The sequence below is a fragment of the Carica papaya genome, chromosome 1 (assembly GCF_054855325.1).
Source record: "Carica papaya isolate Zhongbai chromosome 1, ASM5485532v1, whole genome shotgun sequence".
Taxonomy (NCBI): Eukaryota; Viridiplantae; Streptophyta; class Magnoliopsida; order Brassicales; family Caricaceae; genus Carica; species Carica papaya.
The window spans coordinates 7,596,204-7,618,465 of NC_142309.1; the positions used below are offsets into that span (position 1 = coordinate 7,596,204).

At 36.5% G+C, this 22,262-nt stretch overlaps 1 protein-coding gene across 2 annotated transcripts; it reads right to left on the reverse strand.

Annotated features, from left to right (window-relative positions):
- Positions 1-36: 36 nt before the first annotated feature.
- On the reverse strand, positions 37-4,200 carry LOC110820186 (Pyridoxamine 5'-phosphate oxidase family protein). Of its 2 annotated transcripts, XM_022049615.2 has the most exons (6): positions 3,869-4,199; positions 3,334-3,369; positions 1,796-1,997; positions 757-835; positions 529-646; positions 37-411 (listed from the first exon to the last, which is right to left on the reverse strand). In XM_022049615.2, exons 1-6 carry the CDS (start codon positions 4,042-4,044, stop codon positions 387-389), a joined length of 636 nt encoding a protein of 211 aa, XP_021905307.1. In that variant the 5' UTR covers positions 4,045-4,199; the 3' UTR covers positions 37-386. The 2 variants fall into 2 exon arrangements, with proteins under 2 accessions (XP_021905307.1, XP_088073684.1); XM_088217558.1 differs by lacking the exon at positions 37-411 and having other exon boundaries at positions 525-646; positions 3,869-4,200.
- Positions 4,201-22,262: the final 18,062 nt, after the last annotated feature.

A 22,262-nucleotide genomic window follows, 5' to 3' on the forward strand; every position in this document is an offset into this window, starting at 1 on the left:
AATATATGTATACACAATCGTCTGTTCATCTGAGAGTTAGAGAAAGAGGTTGACCATGTTTTGAAGAAATGAAATACAAAGTTCACACAAATTCTTTCAGAGTGGCTTATTGCACAACTCAACTTCATAGATTTAACTAATTACTGTACAACTTTTGAGCATGAACTGAAGGGGAAAGTAAAATTAAAAATTTACAACTTGTGCCATCAACTTATTTCCCTAGGATAATTCTTTTAGCGACTTCAACACTTTACAAACACATTCACACTATTAGTGTGCCTGCACCAACAGAATATGGTTAATTTCTTCAAGCTTGTTCCAAGTCTTTAAGACACTTGACCTTCACATCCAACTCCACATAAGTTGTATAGAAACCACATGAATTTTCACATGATGAAATCATGCCCCTTCCTGTACATGGTAAAACAAATGAATCACAACCCACATGGGATTATTCTGATATTAAGTGTACTACATGGACTATATATGCTTCGGCAGTATCCTCTCCATGCAGTTGAAACTACTTACATTTTTTTATGCAGATAGTCATACACAGTCAGAGGTTTAGCCCCACCAAACCAATCAATCAAAAATATATTTTCAATCTCTAACTTGAAAATCTGAAAATTGTGACCTTTAGGCCAGCCTGTTAAGAAATAAGATGAAACAAATAAAAAGATGGTTATCACAAGAAAGAAATGACAACAGAAGGGACATCTATTCCAGTCACTGGTGGTGTAAATTTATATGCATTACCCTCCATCTCTGGATGCTTTGAGAACAAGGCATGTCTAGCAACTTCTGCTTCCTCTGACTTTCCATCGACTACCAACAACTAATACACCAAAAAGTCCAAAACATATCCAGCATTAGTCCAAATCATTAGTAAACAAAACAACTGAACAATAAAGTTTTCCTCCTTATTTAGATTACGTTCAGGTTCAAGATCTCCCATAAAGCACCAAAGAGAATGCCATCTATAGCCCACTCTATTGCAAAGGGATATCTGGGCTAGTACTAGCAATCCTAACTTTCCCATCCACTTGCCTATGTGCCTAAGCAGCACAAAATCCTTGTTCTCTGAACTTTCTGATGGTTTTTCTTCCCGTGTCAATCATCATTCCAGTTATATTTTCATTTTGTTCAGGACCTAACCTATCTTAAATATTAGGGATCAATTAGTTTTTTTATGCAAGTTAATGTTTCTACGAATATCAAAGGGAAAAAATTATAATATTCCTGTGAGCAAACACAAAATACTACCTTTATGACAAATGGTTTGGTTTACATCAAACATTAAGCCCCATTTTATCAACCTTAAAAAAAACCTCCAAATATGATTATCATCAATGATTAATTTCATGTGCAGGTCACCCCAAGATCAAGAGGTAACAATTAAAGAACGAGGTTAAAAATCATGAAAATGCATCTGTCTAGTAGAGGTTATTCCTTTATGCTGAATTACCAACAATAGTTATATCATACATGATTAAACAGCGAGTATAAAATTGAATCCCAATATAAAAACATTATTTATGGATCTAGCATCCAGTATCTTCTTTTCTAATAAATCTTCTTTTTAATGTAAAAACAAAATCTGTGGATCATTTGGCCTTTTGTCCCACTGAAACTAGCGTTATTGATATAACTACATGTTGCATGACATATAAGAAGCAAAAGTAAAATTCATTTTGTGCCAAGAAAGTACACGAATGTACTCAAACTACAAATACAGACTAATAACAATATTAAAAACCAACATATTATGCCATAAATACTTTCTTTTCCATCATACCTTTCCTGTGAGGGTAATTTTTGCACAGGTGGGGTTCTCAGGATCAATTTTGCCACAAGTTCCAAGAGGATACTCGCTAATCGTGAGAGAAGACCTCTTGTCTACTAGTGCATTTCTTGCAGTTGGATCAAGAGCTGTCAAATAGAAGTATGGGATGCCACTACCTTCATTAGGTGGTCCATCACTAAATGAAACAACATTCCTGTATATCAAATTAACAATTGTTGTTAAGTGGAGCCAAGACTAGGAAAAAGAAGTGCAAAAATGTATAATCGGGAATCATGTTCATTCCCAAAATTCAAATTTTAAACAGGTAATTTTACAAACTATTTGGTTAAATTCTTTTTCTATTTCTTTTCTTTATTACTAGAATACTCTTAATGTGTTAAATGAATTATCTCATGTTTGTATCAACTCTCCTCTTACTTCAACTTCTTGGATTTCTGACTTTGACTTGTCTAGGTAGAAACCAAAACCCATCTAACTTCGAATTGAAAATGGAATAGAATGCTGTTCTTATTCTGGCTTTATCTCATTTATAACATAACAGAAATAGCATTTAAACCAAAAATAACTTTACTAATTCAGAATGACTCAACAAATTAAATAAATACTAGTAATCAGATGCTGATGCAGAAAATCATGATTTGAACTAATAGAGTTGTCTTGTTGAAGACACAAGAGAAGTAAACACAACTAAGCAGTAGCTTACTTACTGGAAGCAGAAATAACTCTCTTTCACCTTTATCCAAATAAAAAATTAATACATCCATATAGGGAAAAAAAGGAAAAGAAAAAAAAACTGCTTACCATTTAATCTGTTTCCTGTCATATTTTGGGGGAAAACAAGATTCCAAGTGAGAACTTAGCTTTATATATATCATTGAGTTTGATCAAGTTTATTATACTCTAATTCTGTTCCTAGATTGTAATTAGTTGATATTTGATGCACGACTAAATCAACCTCACTTGTATCTTAGATTCCACAATGATAGATTTGTTATCTCAATTATAAAAAGTAATTACAAAAATAACGAACTTAAATTGGATATCAAATTCATGTCAAATTACAGTACTACTTTATTCAAATCTTTGTCATATTTGTATTTTATTCACATTCATAATCTATAAAAACCAAATCCAAATCATATTTAACCTTTATGCTAATCTGCAACACACAAACTGCAAATGCAAAAGGCCCAAAATAATGAGAGTGCCTCAATCATACATTGAACTTCAGAAACATTAAATGCTCTTATTTTTTAAAATTATTTTTTCTGTTTAAAAAAAATCATACCAGCACTATATCCGAATTGAAGACAGACATCGGCTAAAATCCTTTGTTTCACATATATTTATTTCCTCAACAATGTTTTTCCCATTTTGTTGAGATTATCCACTAATTATTTATCAAAGTAAACATTTGTCTAGTAAAAAGTTATAATTTCCTATTGCCAAATCCCAATAAGAAGGCAGAGGTATAATGATAAAAATAGAAGGATGTTTACAGTATAAGAATGAAAGAAAGGAGAAATTACCCAAAAGGAGCTCCTCCCAACTCACTTGATATGGTACTGCAAGAACACAATAGCATATCAGCTTATATTTTCCACCAACAAAGGCATCTATTATCCCCTATTGAGAAATGTAATATTATCAACCAAATCACTACCAAGAAGGAATGTACGTCTAAGCAACAACAATTACAGGGCATAAATCATAGAACCCTCATCAAGAAAAGTATCAGATGCAAGCTCTGACATCAAAGGAAACAAGAACACAATCATCCAGTTTTGGAATTCATAAACAACAGTTCTTTTGTTCACTGCAAATTCATAAACAGTAAGCTTCGAATTCTCATATATGCCCATCATCTCCCCTATTATGGTTAATTAACAAGCAGAAACGAGTCAAACAAAGTCACTCCTCTCTACAATTTGAGATAGAGAAGAACCGATGGGAACAAGACTTAGCACCATTAAAGGCCGGAATCAGGGAATCAACTTAATAAAGTGATAAAATATAAAAATAGTAGAAAATCGAAGGTAGAGAGTAAGAAAGAGACTATTATACTTTAAGACCCCCCAAGAATTCTGGGCGACCAACCAACGAGCAGTATAAGCGGCATCTTTGGGGTCAGGACCGCTCAGCATCGATATAGGACGACCCTGTACGGAATCAAGAAAGCTCACAAGAAACAAGACGAGAAAAGAGATAGAGAGATAGCGAGCAAGGTTTTTGGTTTCCATGGTCTGATCTCTGTTTCAACGAGAAGATGAAGACCAAGATGAAGAATGTATGTATTTATACTGAAACGAACTTGCCGTTCTACAGTAAATTTAGAGGGTAATCACGACAAAAAAGCAGCAGCAAAGCTATTACCAGTCGTATCGATTTCAATCCATACACGGCAAAGCAACTGTTTTATAGTTGAAAGTGGGGTGTATGATAATTAGTTCCTTTCGGATTAATTGGACGGTCTTGATCTTTTAAAACCAGTTTTATCAAGAGCTGTGACAGCTTGATGATGATTTTATTATAGGCTCGGTGTAGCAGATTGAACAGGCGAATAACAAAATGGGTCGACAATTGTGGGGCCCATCAGAATGGTAAAGCCCTGATGAGTCACTGACTTGGATAGATATGGGCTTGATTTTATCCGGCTCACATGGGAAATCCTCCTTGTGGATTATTATTTATTGCTTGTGATATCCAAAAAGGATAAATAGAAAAAGAAAAAAATTGCATTATTTAATGCATGAAATAAGAAATTAATAATTATAGAAATACTCTGTAATTATTATTTTTATATAAATTCAATTACATGTAAACTCGTTACGTGCAGAGATTGATGATTATATGAATATAAAAAAATTAATAATTAAAAAGTAAAATATGCATATTATTTATTTATTAAAATTACATTAAATCAATATTTCTTAGTACAAAGGAATTATCATAGTCCCAATTTATTCAAATATCTCTGTAATAACTTAACTATTTTAAAAATAACTACAAAATATATAATGGACAAGAAAAAGTATTAAATATTTTGTATAATACCACTCTATTATGTAAAATCCACTTTTCTAATACTTCCAATATGGATAAAATATATAAAGATATGTTATTTTATTTAAAATTTTGTCTGGTCCTTATCATGATCAAATAGGCTATAATTTAAAAAAAAAAATTAAAAGATTATAATTATAAATCGATATGGAATGAATTATTGTCTATTTTATATATTTTATTAATTATTACTTGTCATATATAATTATGGTTTATAAACTTTTTATTTGCTTTAAATCTTTTAGGTAATACTCGGGGTCGAAAATCGATCCGAGATAAATTTTTTATTTATAAAAATGTTTATAAATAATTATTTTATTTTTTTTATTTTAATTTTATTAAATTTTTTTAAAATAAATTATTGACAAAATTAAAAGCAATTTTAGGAAAAGGCGGCGAAATTTTTAATCCGATGTGTGTTTTTGAAAGAAAATCTGAAAATAAGGGGTTAAATCGCAAAAAGGAGAAGTTTGGCCACTTGGGACGGCTCGATCAGCAGTCATGGCAAACCAGGGCACGCTGCGTGGCAACCCGGCTAACATCGACACCACGCAAAAGCCTCGCGAGCGATCCGCGTGCCTAGCGATCCAACAGTCTAAATCTTATCCCGCACGTGTGAACGATCCAGATGTATTCTCTCTTTAGACGGGATCAAACAGTCAGATTCAATTTGATCGTGCGGTCTAAATTCATTCTCCGATTAAGATAGATCCAAAGGATGAGAAAGGGTCACGTGTTCCTGAATGGACAGCTCAGATCGACACGGGAAGGAGATTTAAACATCGCATTTCAAGGAACCCTAACCCTAGTCGCACTAGCCTTCGCTGGAGAAGAAGAACCAGACGCTGGAGAAAGAGGCTAACAACCACCGTCGCATTGGAGCCACCACCGACTGCCAAAAAAGGTAAAAAAAAATTTCCTCCCGCTCGGAATTCAAATCCCTCTCCAATGGCCATATTTCTTCCCTATGGCCATATCGGAGCAAAATAAGTGGCGAATAAGCTGAAAACCGCGGGCAAAGCCCAGCCGAGCCGTCACGGCGAAAATCTAAATCCCTCTCCAATGACCTCCTTCCCGTTTTCTGTTTCATCCGATTCTTTGACCATCATGTTCACTATAATGACCCCGAAAATTTCAAAAGAAATATATTATAAATTAAGTACGAAAGCAAAATAAATAGTTAGGGTTTACATTCCTTATATAATGACTTAAAGTACCAAGTAGGGCTACGAGAATGACCATTTGAGAGAAATACGATAAATTAAAGAAATAACCAGAAAATAAATAGAATTGGCATCATTCTCGCAACCCTCTTGTGGATAAGACTCTAGATTCTAGTTCTCTTGATCTGAAATATTTAATAAATGAATGACCTACACTACCCCAGTAAGAATATCACGCTACTCACCGACATAGAAATGAAAATTGGTAAAAATAATAAAAACAACTAATAGAGCTTTTAATTTAGCAAAATCGTTTATCGTAAATAAAATCATTTACCGTTTACTTACCGTAACGAGATTTACAAAATAACTTATAGAGATAATAACATAACACATCTAAGGATTTCATATGCAATTGGTTGGAATAATAATTTTCTCTTTTATCAGTCTATTAGTATCCATCGGGGTTCATAGTGATGTCCTCATAATGCGTGAACCCTTTCTTTTAAAATTTTTAATTAACGGGCTGTCCCCATACCCCGTCTAGTATGAGCGCCAAATAACTAAACCTCAATACTCCGTCTGGTATGAGTGTCATATTACCAAACCTCGATACCCCGTCCGATATGAGGCAATGTTCACATTAGAGTTTCCTATGTACCCCCGTCCGTCCACCATCTCCCATGATATCCAGTAAGGCTGTCGATTCATCCATTCACTTAATTACACAATTTTCTGTTTACCTTTAATCTACAGTTTTTCAATTCAACCGTAATCACATAAAACAAACAATACATGCATTCAAAACTATAAAATCGATCAATCAAATACTATCATGCATTCAAACTACAAAATCAATCAACAAAATCAACAGTAAATAATTTTCGATTCTGGCTCCATTAGTAACTTGTAATTAATTATGATATTTTTTAAATTGCACAACATACCGTATTATTGTTAATTTGACTTCGATTTCATAATAGAGTATTGGGTGAGGGATTTTTACTCAAATTGATGCATGAAATCCTAAACTTGTTGACTGTGCCTACTGGCAGTCTCCGAGTTCTCTGAATTTTTTTTTTGGAGATTAAAACGTGCTACAAGTACCTGCAAATATCCTAAAAATCCAAAATCAGTGTGAGGACCCCTTTTTGGCCAATTCTGAAATTCTAGCACGGCAACTCCGCCGTACTCCGGCAACGGCGCTGCCCCTCGCCGCGGTGATTTACCTTAGGTCGGCTATTTTAGATCGAATTCGGTCGGTTTTACATCAATCCCTGCGAGAAAACATGTTAAGTGGCCTCAATTGAACGAAAAAAATGAAAAATCGAAACTAACCGGCAGCGGGGTCCTTCGGTGCGGCAGCTCCGCCAGCTCATATTTGCGGTTGAGTGTTTTACTTCGATCAACCTATAGAGAAAGAAACGATATTTATAATGGTGGAAGAATTACATAGAACGGGAATCGAGAAGGGCCTCAACAGAGGCGATTTTTGCAATTTCCTGCGGTGGCGTCGCCGGGCTTCACTTGCGATTTTCGAATAATTCGTCGGTCTTTTTGCTTCAATTTGGTTATGGAGGTGTTTAAAATTGAATTCTAAGCAAAAAATTTTTTTTTACCTCTTTTGGTGGTCGAAAGTGGTGCCGGCGCAGAGGTAGGTGGCAGCGGCTTCCCTTCCCAACGGTTGGGTCTTCTTCTCCGGCGACGGTGTCTGGCGGCTAGGGTTAAGATTTGGTATGAAGAGGGTTATTTATATTCGTCCCCTTTTAACCTGGGTCATTCATCGTGTTTAATCTAGGTCGTTCGATCGTGATTAAATAGGAAATGAATCTGAACCGTTCATTGTGATCTGATCTGTACTGTCCGATTGTGTTTAAATATAAAGTGGATCTAGACCATTGATTGCATTTAAATCTGACTGTCCGATCGTGTTTGGGGAGGAAACGCATTCGGACCGTTTGTGCGCGCGGGAGCGAATATGGACTATTCGATTGCGTTTGGGGAGGGAACGCATCCGGACTGTCCGTGCGCGTGAGAGTGAATCTGAACCGTCCGATCGCGTTTGGGGAGAAAACGCATCCGGGCCATCCGTGCGCGCAGGAGCGAATTTGGATTTTCCGATCGTGGACACGCAGATCGCCCGCATGGCCTCCCTCGTGGCATTGTGTTAGCATCCCTTGCCATGTAGCGTGTTCTGATTCGTCGGGGTTGCTGACTGAGTGTCCTACGTAGCACAACTTTCTTAAATTGTATAACCCACAGTTTTTGATTTTTCTTTTAAAAATACTCCAAAACCCAATTTTCACCACTTTTTCCCAAAATTATTTTTTTATTTCATCATTCACCTATTTTTCTTCATTTTTACATTAAATTTAATTTTGAAAATTAAAAAATCTATATTTATTACAACTCTCCCCCCCTTAAAAGAAATTTGGTCCCTCAAATTTATCTCTCTCTCACTCAATCAAACAGTTGGAGAGATTGGGCTCTGAAGTCCGATTCTAGCTTCCATGTGGCCTCGACCAGTGTGTTATTTTGTCATAGGACCTTAACAAAGAAAATTTTCCAGTTACGGAGTACTCTGCTCTTTCGGTCCACGATGCTGACCAGTATTTCCTCATAGGACAGATCCTCCTGGAGGGGAAGAGGCTCGTAGGCCAAGACATGAGAGGGGTGCAAGTTGTACTTGCGTAACATGGACACATGAAATACATTATGCACCCTGAAAAGTTCTGGAGGCAGTGCCAATCTGTAGGCAGCAGCGGACACCCGGGGATTTAACTTTCCCCTCTTGCCAAACCTACAGATTCTCTTAAAAGGAATAACCTTAAAAAACACTCGATCGCCTTTTTCAAATTTCAAATCTCTCATCCGGGTGTCCGCATAACTCTTCTGTCTGCTTTGAGTCGTCTGAATGTTCTTCATAATCTTAACTATTTTTGCTGTAGTCTTCTCTACGAAATTTGGGTTTTCTATCACCCACTTTTTCCCAACATATCAGCGATTTGCATGGGGGACCATGCAACACCTCGTATGAAGCCATGTCAATACTTGCTTGATACCTGTTGTTGTAGGTGAACTCTATCAGGGGTAGATGGTTATCCTAATGGCCCCTCGAAGTCAAGAACACAAGCTCGGAGCATATCCTCAAGTGTGCAAATCGTCATTTCTAACTATCCGTCGGTTTGAGGGTAGAATGCAGTATTAAGGGATAGTTTCGTTCTCATAACTTGTTGAAAGCTAAACCATAATCAAGAAGAGAACTTGGGGTCCTTGTCGGACACTACTGTCACTGGTACTTCATGTAATCTGACTATCTCCTAGATATACATTCTTGCTAACTTGTCCAAGGGGTCGGTCATCCTGATAGCCAAGAAGTGGGAAGACTTGGTAAGCTGGTCAACAATTACCCAGATGGCATTATATTTTAAGCCCTAGGCAATCCTGTTACGAAATTCATAGTGATATGTTCCCACTTCCACTCTGGAATTGGTAATAGCTGAAGTAACCTACCTGAGCGTTGATGCTCTGCCTTGACCTGTTGACAAACCAAACACTTAGAAATAAAGTCAGTCACATCTCTTTTCATCACGTTCCACTAAAATCGGAGTCGCATACTTTGATATATCTTAGTGCTTTCGGGATATATGGCAAACTTTAAGATATGGGTCTCTGTCATGATGTCCCTTTTTAACTCACTGTCACTTGGAATACAATCTTGTCCTAGAATCTGAGCAACCCATCGACAGAGACTTATAATTCTGAATTAACTCTCTATTCTGTATTTTTCTTGAGGGCTGCTAGGGTGGAATTGGCGGACTGAGCTTCTTTTATTCTCTAGATTAACTCAGGTTGAACGGTCAAGTGGGCCAAACATGTGACTCTCTTCAGGTCTTGAAGTTGTACCTATTGTGCAGCCCTAATAACCTTTCATTCTGAAACCATCAAGTGAGCTAATATACCCGTATTTTTTCTACTGAGTGTGTCGGCTACCACGTTGCCCTTACCCGAATGATATAAAATGTTGCAATCATAGTCCTTTAGGAGTTCTATCCACTTTCTTTAACGCATGTTGAGATTCTTTTGAGTAAATATGTGTTTTAAGCTCTTATGATCGGTATAGATCTGAAAGGTCTCCCCGTACAAGTAATGACGCCAAGTCTTTAAGGTCTGGATAATTGCAGCAAGTTCTGAGTCATGGGTGGGGTAGTTTTTCTCATGACTCTTCAACTGCCTGGACCCATAAGTTATGACCTTCCCATACTGCATCAAAACACAACCTAACCTTAGGTAAGAGGCATCACTATAAACTATATATCCACTCGATCTGCTCGGCAAGGCTAACACAGGTGCGATAGTCAACAGTTTCTTTAGTTCTGAAAAATTTCTTTCGCAATCCTCGTTCCACTCACACTTGACGTTCTTCTTTGTGAGCCGAGTCAGAGGAGCAGTTAGCCTAGAAAACCCTTCCACAAACCTGGAGTAATAACCTATTATCCCTAGAAAGCTACGAATCTCTTTAATCGAGGTCAATTTTTCCCAGCCGAACATTGCTTTAACTTTTTCGAGGTTTACCAACACTCCATCTTTTGATATGATGTGCCATAGAAAGGTGGTCTACTCAAGACAGAAACCATACTTACTCAACTTTGCATACAGTTTCTTTTCTCTGAGAATCTGCAAAATCTGAGTCAGATGGTGAGCGTGTTCCTCTCTACTTTTTAAATAAATCAAGATATCATCGATGAAAAAAATTACGAACTGATCCAAAAATTGTCTGAAGACCCTGTTCATCAAGTCCATGAAGATGGCTGGAGCGTTGGTTAGTCCAAATGGCATGACCAGGAACTCATAGTATCTGTACCTAGTTCGAAAGGCTATTTTGGGAATGTCTTCTGCCCTGATCTTTACCTGATGGTAACCTGAACGTAGGTCTATCTTGGAAAAGACCTGGGTACCTTGTAACTGATCAAAGAGGTCATCGATCCTGGAGAGGGGGTACTTGTTCTTAATCATGACCCTGTTCAGACCTCTATAGTCAATATATAACCTCAACGTCTCATCTTCCTTTCTTGAAAATGTGACTCCGGCACCCCAAGGGGATATATTATGTTAGATGAATCTATTGTTCTACAATTCAGTGATTTGTTTCCTCAATTTCTCCATCTCAACACGACTCATGCTGTAAGGAGCAACCAAAATAGGCTGAGTGCCTAACTGAAGGTTTATGGTGAATTTGACTTCTCTGTCCACTGGCAGTTCAGGTAGTTCATCTAGGAACACATCTGAAAAGTCTCAGACTACCAAAATTTCGTGAATATAAATTTCTTTCTTGGGTTTGCCCTGTACCACGTCCGAGTTGGCTTTTGCATCCTGCTGAGTGAAGTTATAAGCTCTGCCCTGGATAAGAGGTTTGGCCTGGTTCTGGTTCATCAGGTACTCCCTTGTATAATGTTGGGCGCTACCACATATGCGACATGTGTTATTGAGATGATAAAAGGGTCAGTCCCCATGATCTTTGCCACAGTGCTGACAGGTCCTACTGCGTCCTATCGCGAGAATCTAAGGGGGAGCCTAAGTCATCGACCTGGGTCTCTTATTCTGTTGAACATGTGCAGTAGGTGTGGAACTGAGGGCCTGAGGTTCCCTACTGCTGGAGGAAAAATACGAAGGTTCCTCTCCACTAACTGTGCCTTGACTAGAACAGCCGAGTAAGTACTAAGCTCGAACACATATAACTACTGTCTGATCTCAGGACGGAGACCCCACTCGAACTTTCTTGCCTTCATGTCTTTATTCATCATACTCTTAGGGGAATACCGACCCAACTCTAGGAACTTTTGAGCATATTCTGATACAGTAATGTCCCCCTGGACCAAGTGTGCAAACTCTATCTCCTTCAGATGTTGGAGATGCTCTGGAAGATACTTTGTGATAGGGTTACCTAAGGCACATTCAGTACATGATGTTATCTGGGTTATTGTAGATCGGCTCACCAATTCTTTTCATTTCTTAACTATTAAGATGACTGACCCCTTGGATAAGTTAGCGAGAATCTATATTCGGGAGATAGTTAGGCTATATAGAGTCCCGGTATCAATGGTATCCAACAGAGACCCCAGGTTCACTTTTTGGTTTTGGTCTAGTTTTTAGCAAGCTATGAGAATGAAATTGTCCCTTAGCACCACATTCCATCCTCAAACTGATGGAGAATCAGAGAAGACGATTCGCACACTGGAGAATATGCTCCAAACTTGTGTTCTAGACTTCGGGCACAATTGGGATAATCACCTACCATTGATAGAGTTCGCCTATAATAATAGCTATCAAGTAAGTATCGGTATGACCCTATATAAAGCATTGTATGACTAGCCGTGTAGGTCGTCGATCCGTTGGGAAGAGATCGATGATAGAAAATTATTTGTCCCGGATCTTATAAAGGAGACTACAACCAAGATAGTTAAGATCAAGAAGAACATTTAAACAGCTTAGAGTCGACAGAAGAGTTATACAGACACTCGGTAGAGGAATTTGGAATTTGAGAAAGACGACCAAGTGTTTCTTAAGGTCATCCCTTTTAAGGGAATCAACAGATTTGGCAAGAGAGAGAAATTAAATCTCTGGTTCATTAGACCATTTAAAATATTAAATAGGATTAGTACGTTTGCCTGTAGACTACCAAAACCTACAAAGCTATCTAGAGTCTATAAATTGTTTCATGTGTACATGTTATGCAAGTACAATCCTCAAACTGATGGACAATCAGAGAAAACGATTCGCACACTGGAGAATATGCTCCAAACTTGTGTTCTAGACTTCGGGCACAATTGGGATAATCACCTACCATTGATAGAGTTCGCCTATAATAATAGCTATCAAACAAGTATTGGTATGACCCTATATGAAGCATTGTATGACTAGCCATGTAGATCGTCGATCTGTTGGGAAGAGATCGATGATAGAACATTGTTTGTACCGGATCTTATAGAGGAGACTACAACCAAGATAGTTAAGATTAAGAAGAACATTTAAACAGCTCAGAGTAGACAGAAGAGTTATGCAGACACTCGGTAGAGGGATTTAGAATTTGAGAAAGACGACCGAGTGTTTCTTAAGGTCATCCCTTTTAAGGGAATCAACAGATTTGGCAAGAGGGAGAAATTAAATCTCTGGTTCATTAGACCATTTAAAATATTAAATAGGATTAGTACGTCTGCCTGTAGACTACCAAAACTTCCAAAGCTATCTAGAGTCTATAAATTGTTTCATGTGTACATGTTATGCAAGTACAACCCGAACCCCTCACACATCTTGTATCACGAGCCCCTTTCACTCTAGGAAGATCTATCATATGAGGAGGTACCAGTAGATATTGTAGACCGGAATAGCAGACTATTTCATAACAGAGAAATTCCCTTCATCAAGGTCCTATGGCAGAATCATACTCAGGAAAAGACTACTTGGGAACTAGAATAAGACATCAGAGTCCAGTATCCCCAACTGTTCGACTAAGTGAGAGGGTGAAAAATTTTAGGGACTAAATTTTTCTTAAGGAGGGGGAGAGTTGATAATCCGGGTCTAAAAATTGGCCTAGGATAAATTTTTCATTTATAAATTTAAATTTTATTATATTTTTGAAAAAAATGAATTAGGGATCAAATTGAGAATAATTTTGAAAAAAAAGAGTGAAATTTTGAATCCGATGGGTGTTTTTGAAAAAAAATTTGAGAAATTTGGTCACGTGGGACGACCCGGTCAGTAGCCCCAGCGAACCAAGGCACGCTGCGTGGCAATCCCGCTGACATCGGCACCACACGGGAGGCCACGCGAGCGATCCGCGTGCCTGGCCATCCCACGGTATAAATCTCGTCCCACATGCATGAACAACCCAGATGTTCTTTAGACACAATCGAACAGTCATATTCAATCTGATCGTGCAGCTCATATTTATTTTTCGATTAAGATAGATCTGAGGTACGAGAGAGAGCTATGTCTTTCCGAATGGACGACCCAGATCAACACGGGGAGGGTATTTAAGCATCGCATTCCAAGGAACCCTAACCCTAGCCACATCAACCCTCACTGGAGAAGAAGAATCAGATGTCGGAGAAGTAGGTCGATCATCGCCACCGCTGCACTGGAGTCACCATAGACAGCCAAAAAAGATAAAATTTTTCTCTTCCTGCTCAGAATTCAATTCTGAGCCTCTTTGTGGCCATATTGGAGCAAAAAAGGTGATGGGTGAGCCAGAAACTGGGGGTTAAGCCTGGACGAGCCGCCGTAGCCAAAACCCAAAGCCCTCTCAAATGACTCCTTTTCCATTTTTCGTTTCATGCGATCTTTAACTATCATATTCACTGTCACTTTCTGGTGTATATTAGTTGAAGAAGAACCCCAGTCGCGAAGGAGGATTGGTGGATCCGCCGCACTCGGAGATTACCCCACCAGTAGGTGTTATTTTTTTTTTATTTTTTGGGCAAACCGAGGCTTCCTAACGTATTTTTCTCAGAAATGCGTATAAAATCGACCAAAAACGACTAAAACTTACCTAAACCAGCCAAAATCGGCCAGACCAAGGCGAACTGCCGCATTAGGTGATGGAGCCGGCGCTAGAACCCTAAAATTTGTTGGAAAAGTTTTTCAACATCGATTTTGACTTTTTAGGGTATTTTTTTGGATACGTGACAAGTATTTTAATTTTTGCATAAAAAATTCAGGAAATCTGAGGACTATTAGGAGGTGTAGTAGATAGCACAGTGTTTTGAAACACTGATCCGAGTAAGAATCTCTCACTCTATTCTCTATTACGGTAAATTGAGACTTAATAATTGTATATCTTGTGTTTTGTGAAAAAATTAAAAAATTTTAAAAATAATTACGAGTTACTAGTGGAGCTGGAACCAATCAATTCATATTTGCCCTGATTCACTGTTTATTTTTCTGTATTGCTTGAGTTGTTTATTATTATATTGTGCGTATTTAATTGATGGTTTTGATTGTTTTCTCGGTTGTTTGGTTTACTTCAATGCACATTCTCGTATTGGTCTTTTCTGAAATAAAATATCTTATTTATGTTCTTAATGTACATATCACCTGTTTGCTTGACCTATTGTTGATTTATGAATACGAAATGTTAGTATGAATTTGATGATTGATTGATGATATAGATATATGAATAAAAGGCTTACTAGGTACCCTGGGAAAGAGTGGACAGACCCAGTACATAAGGAACCTTACTGTAGATATTACTTTAGTTGGACGAGACTGATAAGTCACATACCGGAAGGGTTTGGGAGACATGGTTCACCCTCATACTGGATGGGGTATCGAGACAATAGTGTGTTTGACGCCCATTACCCGACAGGGTATGCAAACAATTGGATTAACTGACAAATCTAGATATTGGATTTACGAATAAGAGAATATCTTTATATACCCCCAGGGTTTCTAGTAAGCAGGTTAAAAGGAGAATTGCTAATCTTGTTCACTTGTATATGAAACTAAAATAGTATATGGGAATTTATCTCCATATGTTGATTTTGGAAAACTCTTAACGATAAATCATAATGTTATCTAAGTGTTTATCTTTATAGATTGATTTTGGAAAACTTGTAACGGTAAGTATGGTATAAACAGTTTTCTTTATATTAAATAAATTTACTTAAATAAAGGGCTTCATTAGTTGTTTTATGTTTAACATGATATTTTTACTGAGGTAGTGTAACTCACTCTTTTATTAACCATTTCAAATCAAGAAGAACAATATTCATATTCTGATCAGCAGAAGAGTTGTGAGTAGATTACTTTTCAGACCCCATCAAGTGCTAGTGGAAGTTAACCCTCCTATGACATTTGTTTACTTATTTTTAATCCTTTATCTATTTCTTTTTATAAACTATTGTAGAAGGTACATTCTCGTAACCCTATTGGGTATTCAAATTTATTGTGTAAGGAATGTAACTCTAACATTATTGTTTATTTCCGCATTTAAACAAATACAAATTTATTTCCTTTAAAGTTCTAGATCTTTACAATTTATATTCATTACTTCTATATTGAAGGGAAAAAAAAATCTAATTTGGTCCATTATTTGATTCAATATATGGTTTAGAAGTCCAAAATATTTATTTTTGTTGTAGCTTTATTGTTTCTAATTTGAATATTATTGTTTGATTTAATTTAATTCAAAAAAATTAGATTCTATTGTGAATTCCAATTTATCATAAATTTTAAATGAATCTTAAAAATTTGTAGTAAATTGCTTTTTTCGTTCTTTTAATTCATTTATGTTTAGTTAATATTAAATTTATTCAAATATTTAGATAACTTACTTTTTATTTAATTATGAAATTGAAATATTTACACAATTTCTTCTAAAAATCATTATTTCGTTAGTGTTTTATAATATTAATATAAATTTGTCAGAATATTTTGTTTTTAACACTTTTTTAGAATTATAAATAAATAATAATAAATTTTAATTGATATGCTATATTTTGAATCTCATAATTCAATTCAATTAGCAGTTTTGTAAAGGTCCGGAACCTTAAAAGAAACGAATTTATAATTTAAATACGGAAACGAATAATAATATTAGAGTTTACATTACTTACATAATAATTTGAGATGTTCAATAGAAATACGAGAATGTCTCTTCTATTGGGTTCATAAAAAACAAACGGTAATTAAAGAAAAACTAATAAATAAGTATCCTAAAGCAACATTCACTAGCACTCAAAGGGAGTCTGGAGGTGGATTACTCACAACTCTTTCGCTGATCGTGATCTGGATCTTAGTCTTCTTAATATGAAATAGTTAATGAAAGGGTGAGTTCTACTAACCCAATAAAAATATCAGACTAATCACTGATACGGAAAATCGCAGGTCAGTAAAAATTAAAAAATAAATAATGGAGCTCTTACTTTAAGTAAATACATTTATCTTTAAAACTTTTTATTCGATACTTACCGTTACATTTTTTTTTATCTAAAATCAACTTATGAAGACAATAAATCAAATGGCATTTCAATTTCATGCATAGGATCAATAATATTTCTTTTTTAACCTACTTACTAAGACCCTTGGGGGTTCATAGAGATATCCCTCTACTCGTGGACCTAGTATTAAAATTGGCAATTAACCCAGTCATCCCCATAACCCGTCCAGTAATGGGCACCCAAAAACATCATCGCCTTAATACCCTTCTAGTATGAGACTTTTCAGCCCCGTCGGACTGAGGTATTAGTCCACGGTAGGGTTCTTTATGTATCAGGTCCGTTCACCATTTTTCAGGATGCCCAGTAAGCTTTCATTTATTTAATTCTCATCATCCAAACAACTATCAAAGCATACCAACGTTTTATTTCACTTTCACTGATTAATTTAAATGACATTTAAGCAAGCGATATAATTTATCATAACTAATAACTAGGTAACCAGATGACTAAATAAACAATGCAAGAGGAACCAAATAAACAGATAATCGAGAAGATCATAAAAACTATCAATTTAAACATGCACAATATAATAGTAAGCAATTTAGACAGTATAGAAAAATAAATAGGAAATCAAGATAAATATGAACTAATCGGTTCCAGATCCACTAGTGACCTGTAATATTTTTAAGATTTTTTTAATTTTTAACAAAACATACAATTATCGATTATTAATCATCAATTTACCGTAACAGAGAATAGGGTGAGAGATCCTTACCCGGATCAGTGTTTCGAGACGCCACACTATCTCCTAATGGGTCCCGGGTTTCCTGAATTTTTCTGCAAGAATCTAAAATACTCGTCACACAACTAAAAATACCTCAAAAACCCAAAATCTGTTTTGAAAACTCTTTCCGACAAATTTTAGGGTTCTTGCACGGTTGCACCGCCGTGCTTTGGCGCCGGCTCTGGTGCCCATGGCGGCGGTCTATCTTAACCTGGTCAGTTTTGACCGGTTTTACACATATCCCTACGAAAAATACGTTATGGGACCTCGGTTGGCCATAAAATAACAAAAAACCGAACTTACTGGCGGGGCCGGGTGGGGGGGTGCGTGGAAGGGGTCTCTTGGTACGGCGACTTTGCCAGTTCTCCTTCACGTATGAGGTTTCTTCTTTGGCTAACCTGCACAGAAAAGGACAGTGAACACAATAGTTAGAAAATTTTATGAAACGAAAAACGAGAATGGGCTCATCGAAGGGAGCTTAGGGTTTCGGTTGTAGCGGCTCCGTTGGGCTTTGCCCGCGGTTTTCGGCTCACCCGCCATCTCTTTTGCTCCGATATGGCCACGGGGAGACTCGAAATCAAATTTCGAACAGGTATGAGAGAATTTTACCTTTTTTGGCAATCAGCGATGGCTCTAGTACGGCGACGGCTAGGGTTCGGTCTCATTCTCCAACGGCTGGTCCTTCTTCTCCAGCGAGGGTAGGGCGGCTAGGGTTAGGGTTGCCATGAGATGTGATGTTTATATATTCATCCCGTGTCGATCTGGACTGTTGATTCGCGTTGACATGGAACGAGAAGAGTCGTCCAATCATTGCCTCTTTAGGCCGATTGCGTGGATGAATATGAGTCGTTCATCGCGATTGATCTCGTCCATCCGATCGCTCATAAGGAGGGAATGCAGCTGAGTCGTTCACGCGCGCGAGATCGAATCTAGGCAATCGGATCATTGGGCACACGAATCACCCGCGTGGCGTCGACGTCAGTGTGTTTTGCCACAAAACATGCGCTGGTTCGTCGGGGTTGCTAACTGGACCGTCCTATGTGACCAAATTTTTTCTTTTTATATTCTGACCCCCAATTTCTAATTTTTCTTTCAAAACACTTTTCTAACTCAAATTTTCACCAATCTTCCCCAAAATTGCTTTCAATTACGTTCATAACCTATTTTTTTCAAATAATTTAATAAAATAAAATAAAATAAATATTTTTAATTATTTTTATAAACACGAAAATTGAACCCTAGCCAAATTTTAGGCTCGGGTATTACAAATTCTCAATTTAAATTTTTGATCTCTTAGACTCAGTATGAATCTTGATTGAAAAACTATGATAGTATTATATAAATTTAGTTTTTATACGACCAAAATTATAATATTATTACATAAATTTAACTTTTTTATGTCATTAAGACCATATTTTATACTTATTATTCTTGTATGTTGCTATATTTAAACAATTTTTAATAAAGAAGTAATTCATATATTGTAGAGTCCCAGAATTTAAAAGGAAATAAATCATAATTGAATGCGGAAGCGAAATAATAAAGTTAGGGTTTACATTTCTTACACAATAATTTAGAATACCCAGTAGGGATACGAAAATGACCATTCTAAAAAAACAAATGAAAAATCAAAGAAATAAATGAAAAGTAAATAACTGGGCATCCTAGGACGATCTTCACTAGCTTTTGAAGGGAGTCCAGGTGGTGAGCTATTCACAACTTCCTTGTAGATCAGAATTTGAATCTTGATTCTCTTGATATGAAATAATTAATGAAATGGTGAGTTACACTAACTCAGTAAGAATATCACACTACTCACCGATACAAAATTGAAAGTTCGTAAAAATTATAAAAACAACCAATGAAACTCTTAAATTAAGTAAATTCATTTATCATAAATAAAACTATTTATTGCATACTTACCGTTATGAGATTTTCAAAATCGACCTATAAAGGCAATAACACAAACAACATCATAATCTCATATTCAAGTGGTCAGAATAATAACTTTCTATTTTTATTTGCTTACTGGTATCCCTGGGGGTCCATAGGGATATCCCATTATGCGTGAATCAATATCCAGCCTTGTCAACTAACCGGTCGTCCCCATACCTCGTCCGGTATGAACGCCAAAAGTATCATCCCTCCATACCCCGTCCGGTATGAGGGTGAATCGGGTCGTTCTCATATTCCGTCCGGTATGAGTGCTAAAAGTACCATCCCTTAATACTCCATCCGATATAAGGGTGAATCAGGTCGTCCGCATACCTCGTTCTATATGAGTGCCAAAGATACAATTCTTTGATACCCCGTCCGATATAAGACAATATTCAAGGTAGGGTTCCCTATGTACCCGGTCCGTCCACCATCCCCTATGATATCTAGTAAGACAATCATTCACTCATTCACTTAACCAATCAATTTTTCGTTTACATTTTAATTTTTGGTTTCACAATTTAACTGTAAATCACGCAAAATTAGCAATACATACATTAAGGAACTACAACTGAATAATCTTACCAATTTCAGTATATGATCATGCATTTAAAACTGTAAAATCAAACAATCAATTAAAACAGGACAAACAGTAATAAATAACCAGTTTCGCCCCTATTAGTAACCTGTAATTAATTTTCGGAGTTTTCTAAATTACGCAAAATACCGTATTATTGATAATTAAACTTCAATTCTATAACAGAGAATTAGGTAATAGATCATTACCCGAATAAGTGTCTGAAATACCTAACTTTGTACTGCATTTACTGACGATCTTCGGGTTTCTTGAATTTTCTGCGGAGATTAAAACATGTTTTATGTACTTAAAAATGCCTAAAAAATCTAAAATCGGGGTTAAAAATCCTTTTTCGGCCAATTTTGAGATTTCGGCATGGCGGCACTGCAGTGCTCCAGCGATGGCACCGCTGCTCGCGACGGTGGTTTGCCTCAGCCAGGTCGTTTTCAGCCGATTTTAACCAATTTATGCCGATTTTATACCCATCATGCGAGAAAACACATTAGAGGACCTCGGTTGGTCCAAAAAAATTAAAAAACAAAAACCTATCGGTGGTGGAATTTTTTGATGTGGCAGCTCCGCTGGCTCACCCTCGCGGCTGTGTGTTTTTCTTCAGTGAACTTGTAGAAAATATAACGGTAAACACAACGTGGAAAAATCACACGAAACGAGAATCGGGAAGGAGCTCATCGAAAGCGGTTACAGGTTTTGCTTGGAGCGGCGGCGTCATACTTTACTTGCGGTTTCGGGCTCACCCACCATTTATTTTGCTCCGATATGGCCACAGAAGTGCTCGGAATCGAATTCTAAATGGGTGAGAGAATTTTTACCTTTTTTAGTGGTCAAAAGTGGCTCTGGTTGGCGGCAGGCGACAGTCAGCTCCCTTCTCCGGTGGCTGGTTCTTCTTCTCCGGCGGGGGGCTGGCGGCTAGGGTTTGGGTTCTGTGTGACGCAAAATATTTATATCCATCTCGCACGAATCTGGATCGTTCATCGCGTTTGATTTCGGCTGTTCGATCGCACATCAGGAGGAAACAAATATAGACCGTTCATTGATCGCGACCGTCCGATCGCACCTAAGGAAGAAACGAATCTGGAACGTCCACGCATGTGGAAAGATGTCTAGACCGTCTAATCGCGAGGCATGCAGATCGCCAACGTGGCCTCCCACATGGCACTAAGTCATCGCGTCTTGCACGCAGCGCGTTCCGATTTGTCGAGACTGCTGACTGAACAGTCCTACGTAGTGTAACTTTTTAAAACTGTACTCTGACACCCAGTTTCTAATTTTTCTTTCAAAAATACCATCAATACTTAATTTTTCACCCATTTTTTTAAAATTGTTTTCAATTTCATCCATAATCTATTTTTTTTCTTCATAATTTCACATTAAATTAAAATTTATTAATTTAAAAAAATAATTTTTATATATTTTAAAATATTAAAATTAGTTCCCAACCAAATTCTGAATATGATTATTACATAAATTATTTTATTGACAATAATATTCCTTTTTCAAATTTGTAAAACTTCATAAAGACAGAATCTTGTTCTTTCGATCTTGAAGTTTGAGATTTCCATCAAGAATACTTCCCGAAAAAAATTATTAGACATACACAATGCTTTAAGTTATATATATATACACACACATATATACATATATATGTACATAAAGAAAAGGGAAAACACCAAAATTTTATCTACATCAATAACCAAACAATCAACAACAAAAACTAAGGGAATAAAATGGTTAAAATTTCATCTAAACGCCAATATTCTTAGTAATTTTTTTGAAATATATTATTATTCATAAAGTCTATGTTATTAATTTTTCTAAAATAAAAATATTATAAATCAAATCAAATTTTAATCTTTTATTTTTAAATCAAATTTTATTTATTTCTATTTTATATAAACATTATATATATTTCAAAGCTAGATTTTCAACTTATATACATAAAATATAATTTCAAAGAATTTTCTATAATTACATAATACTA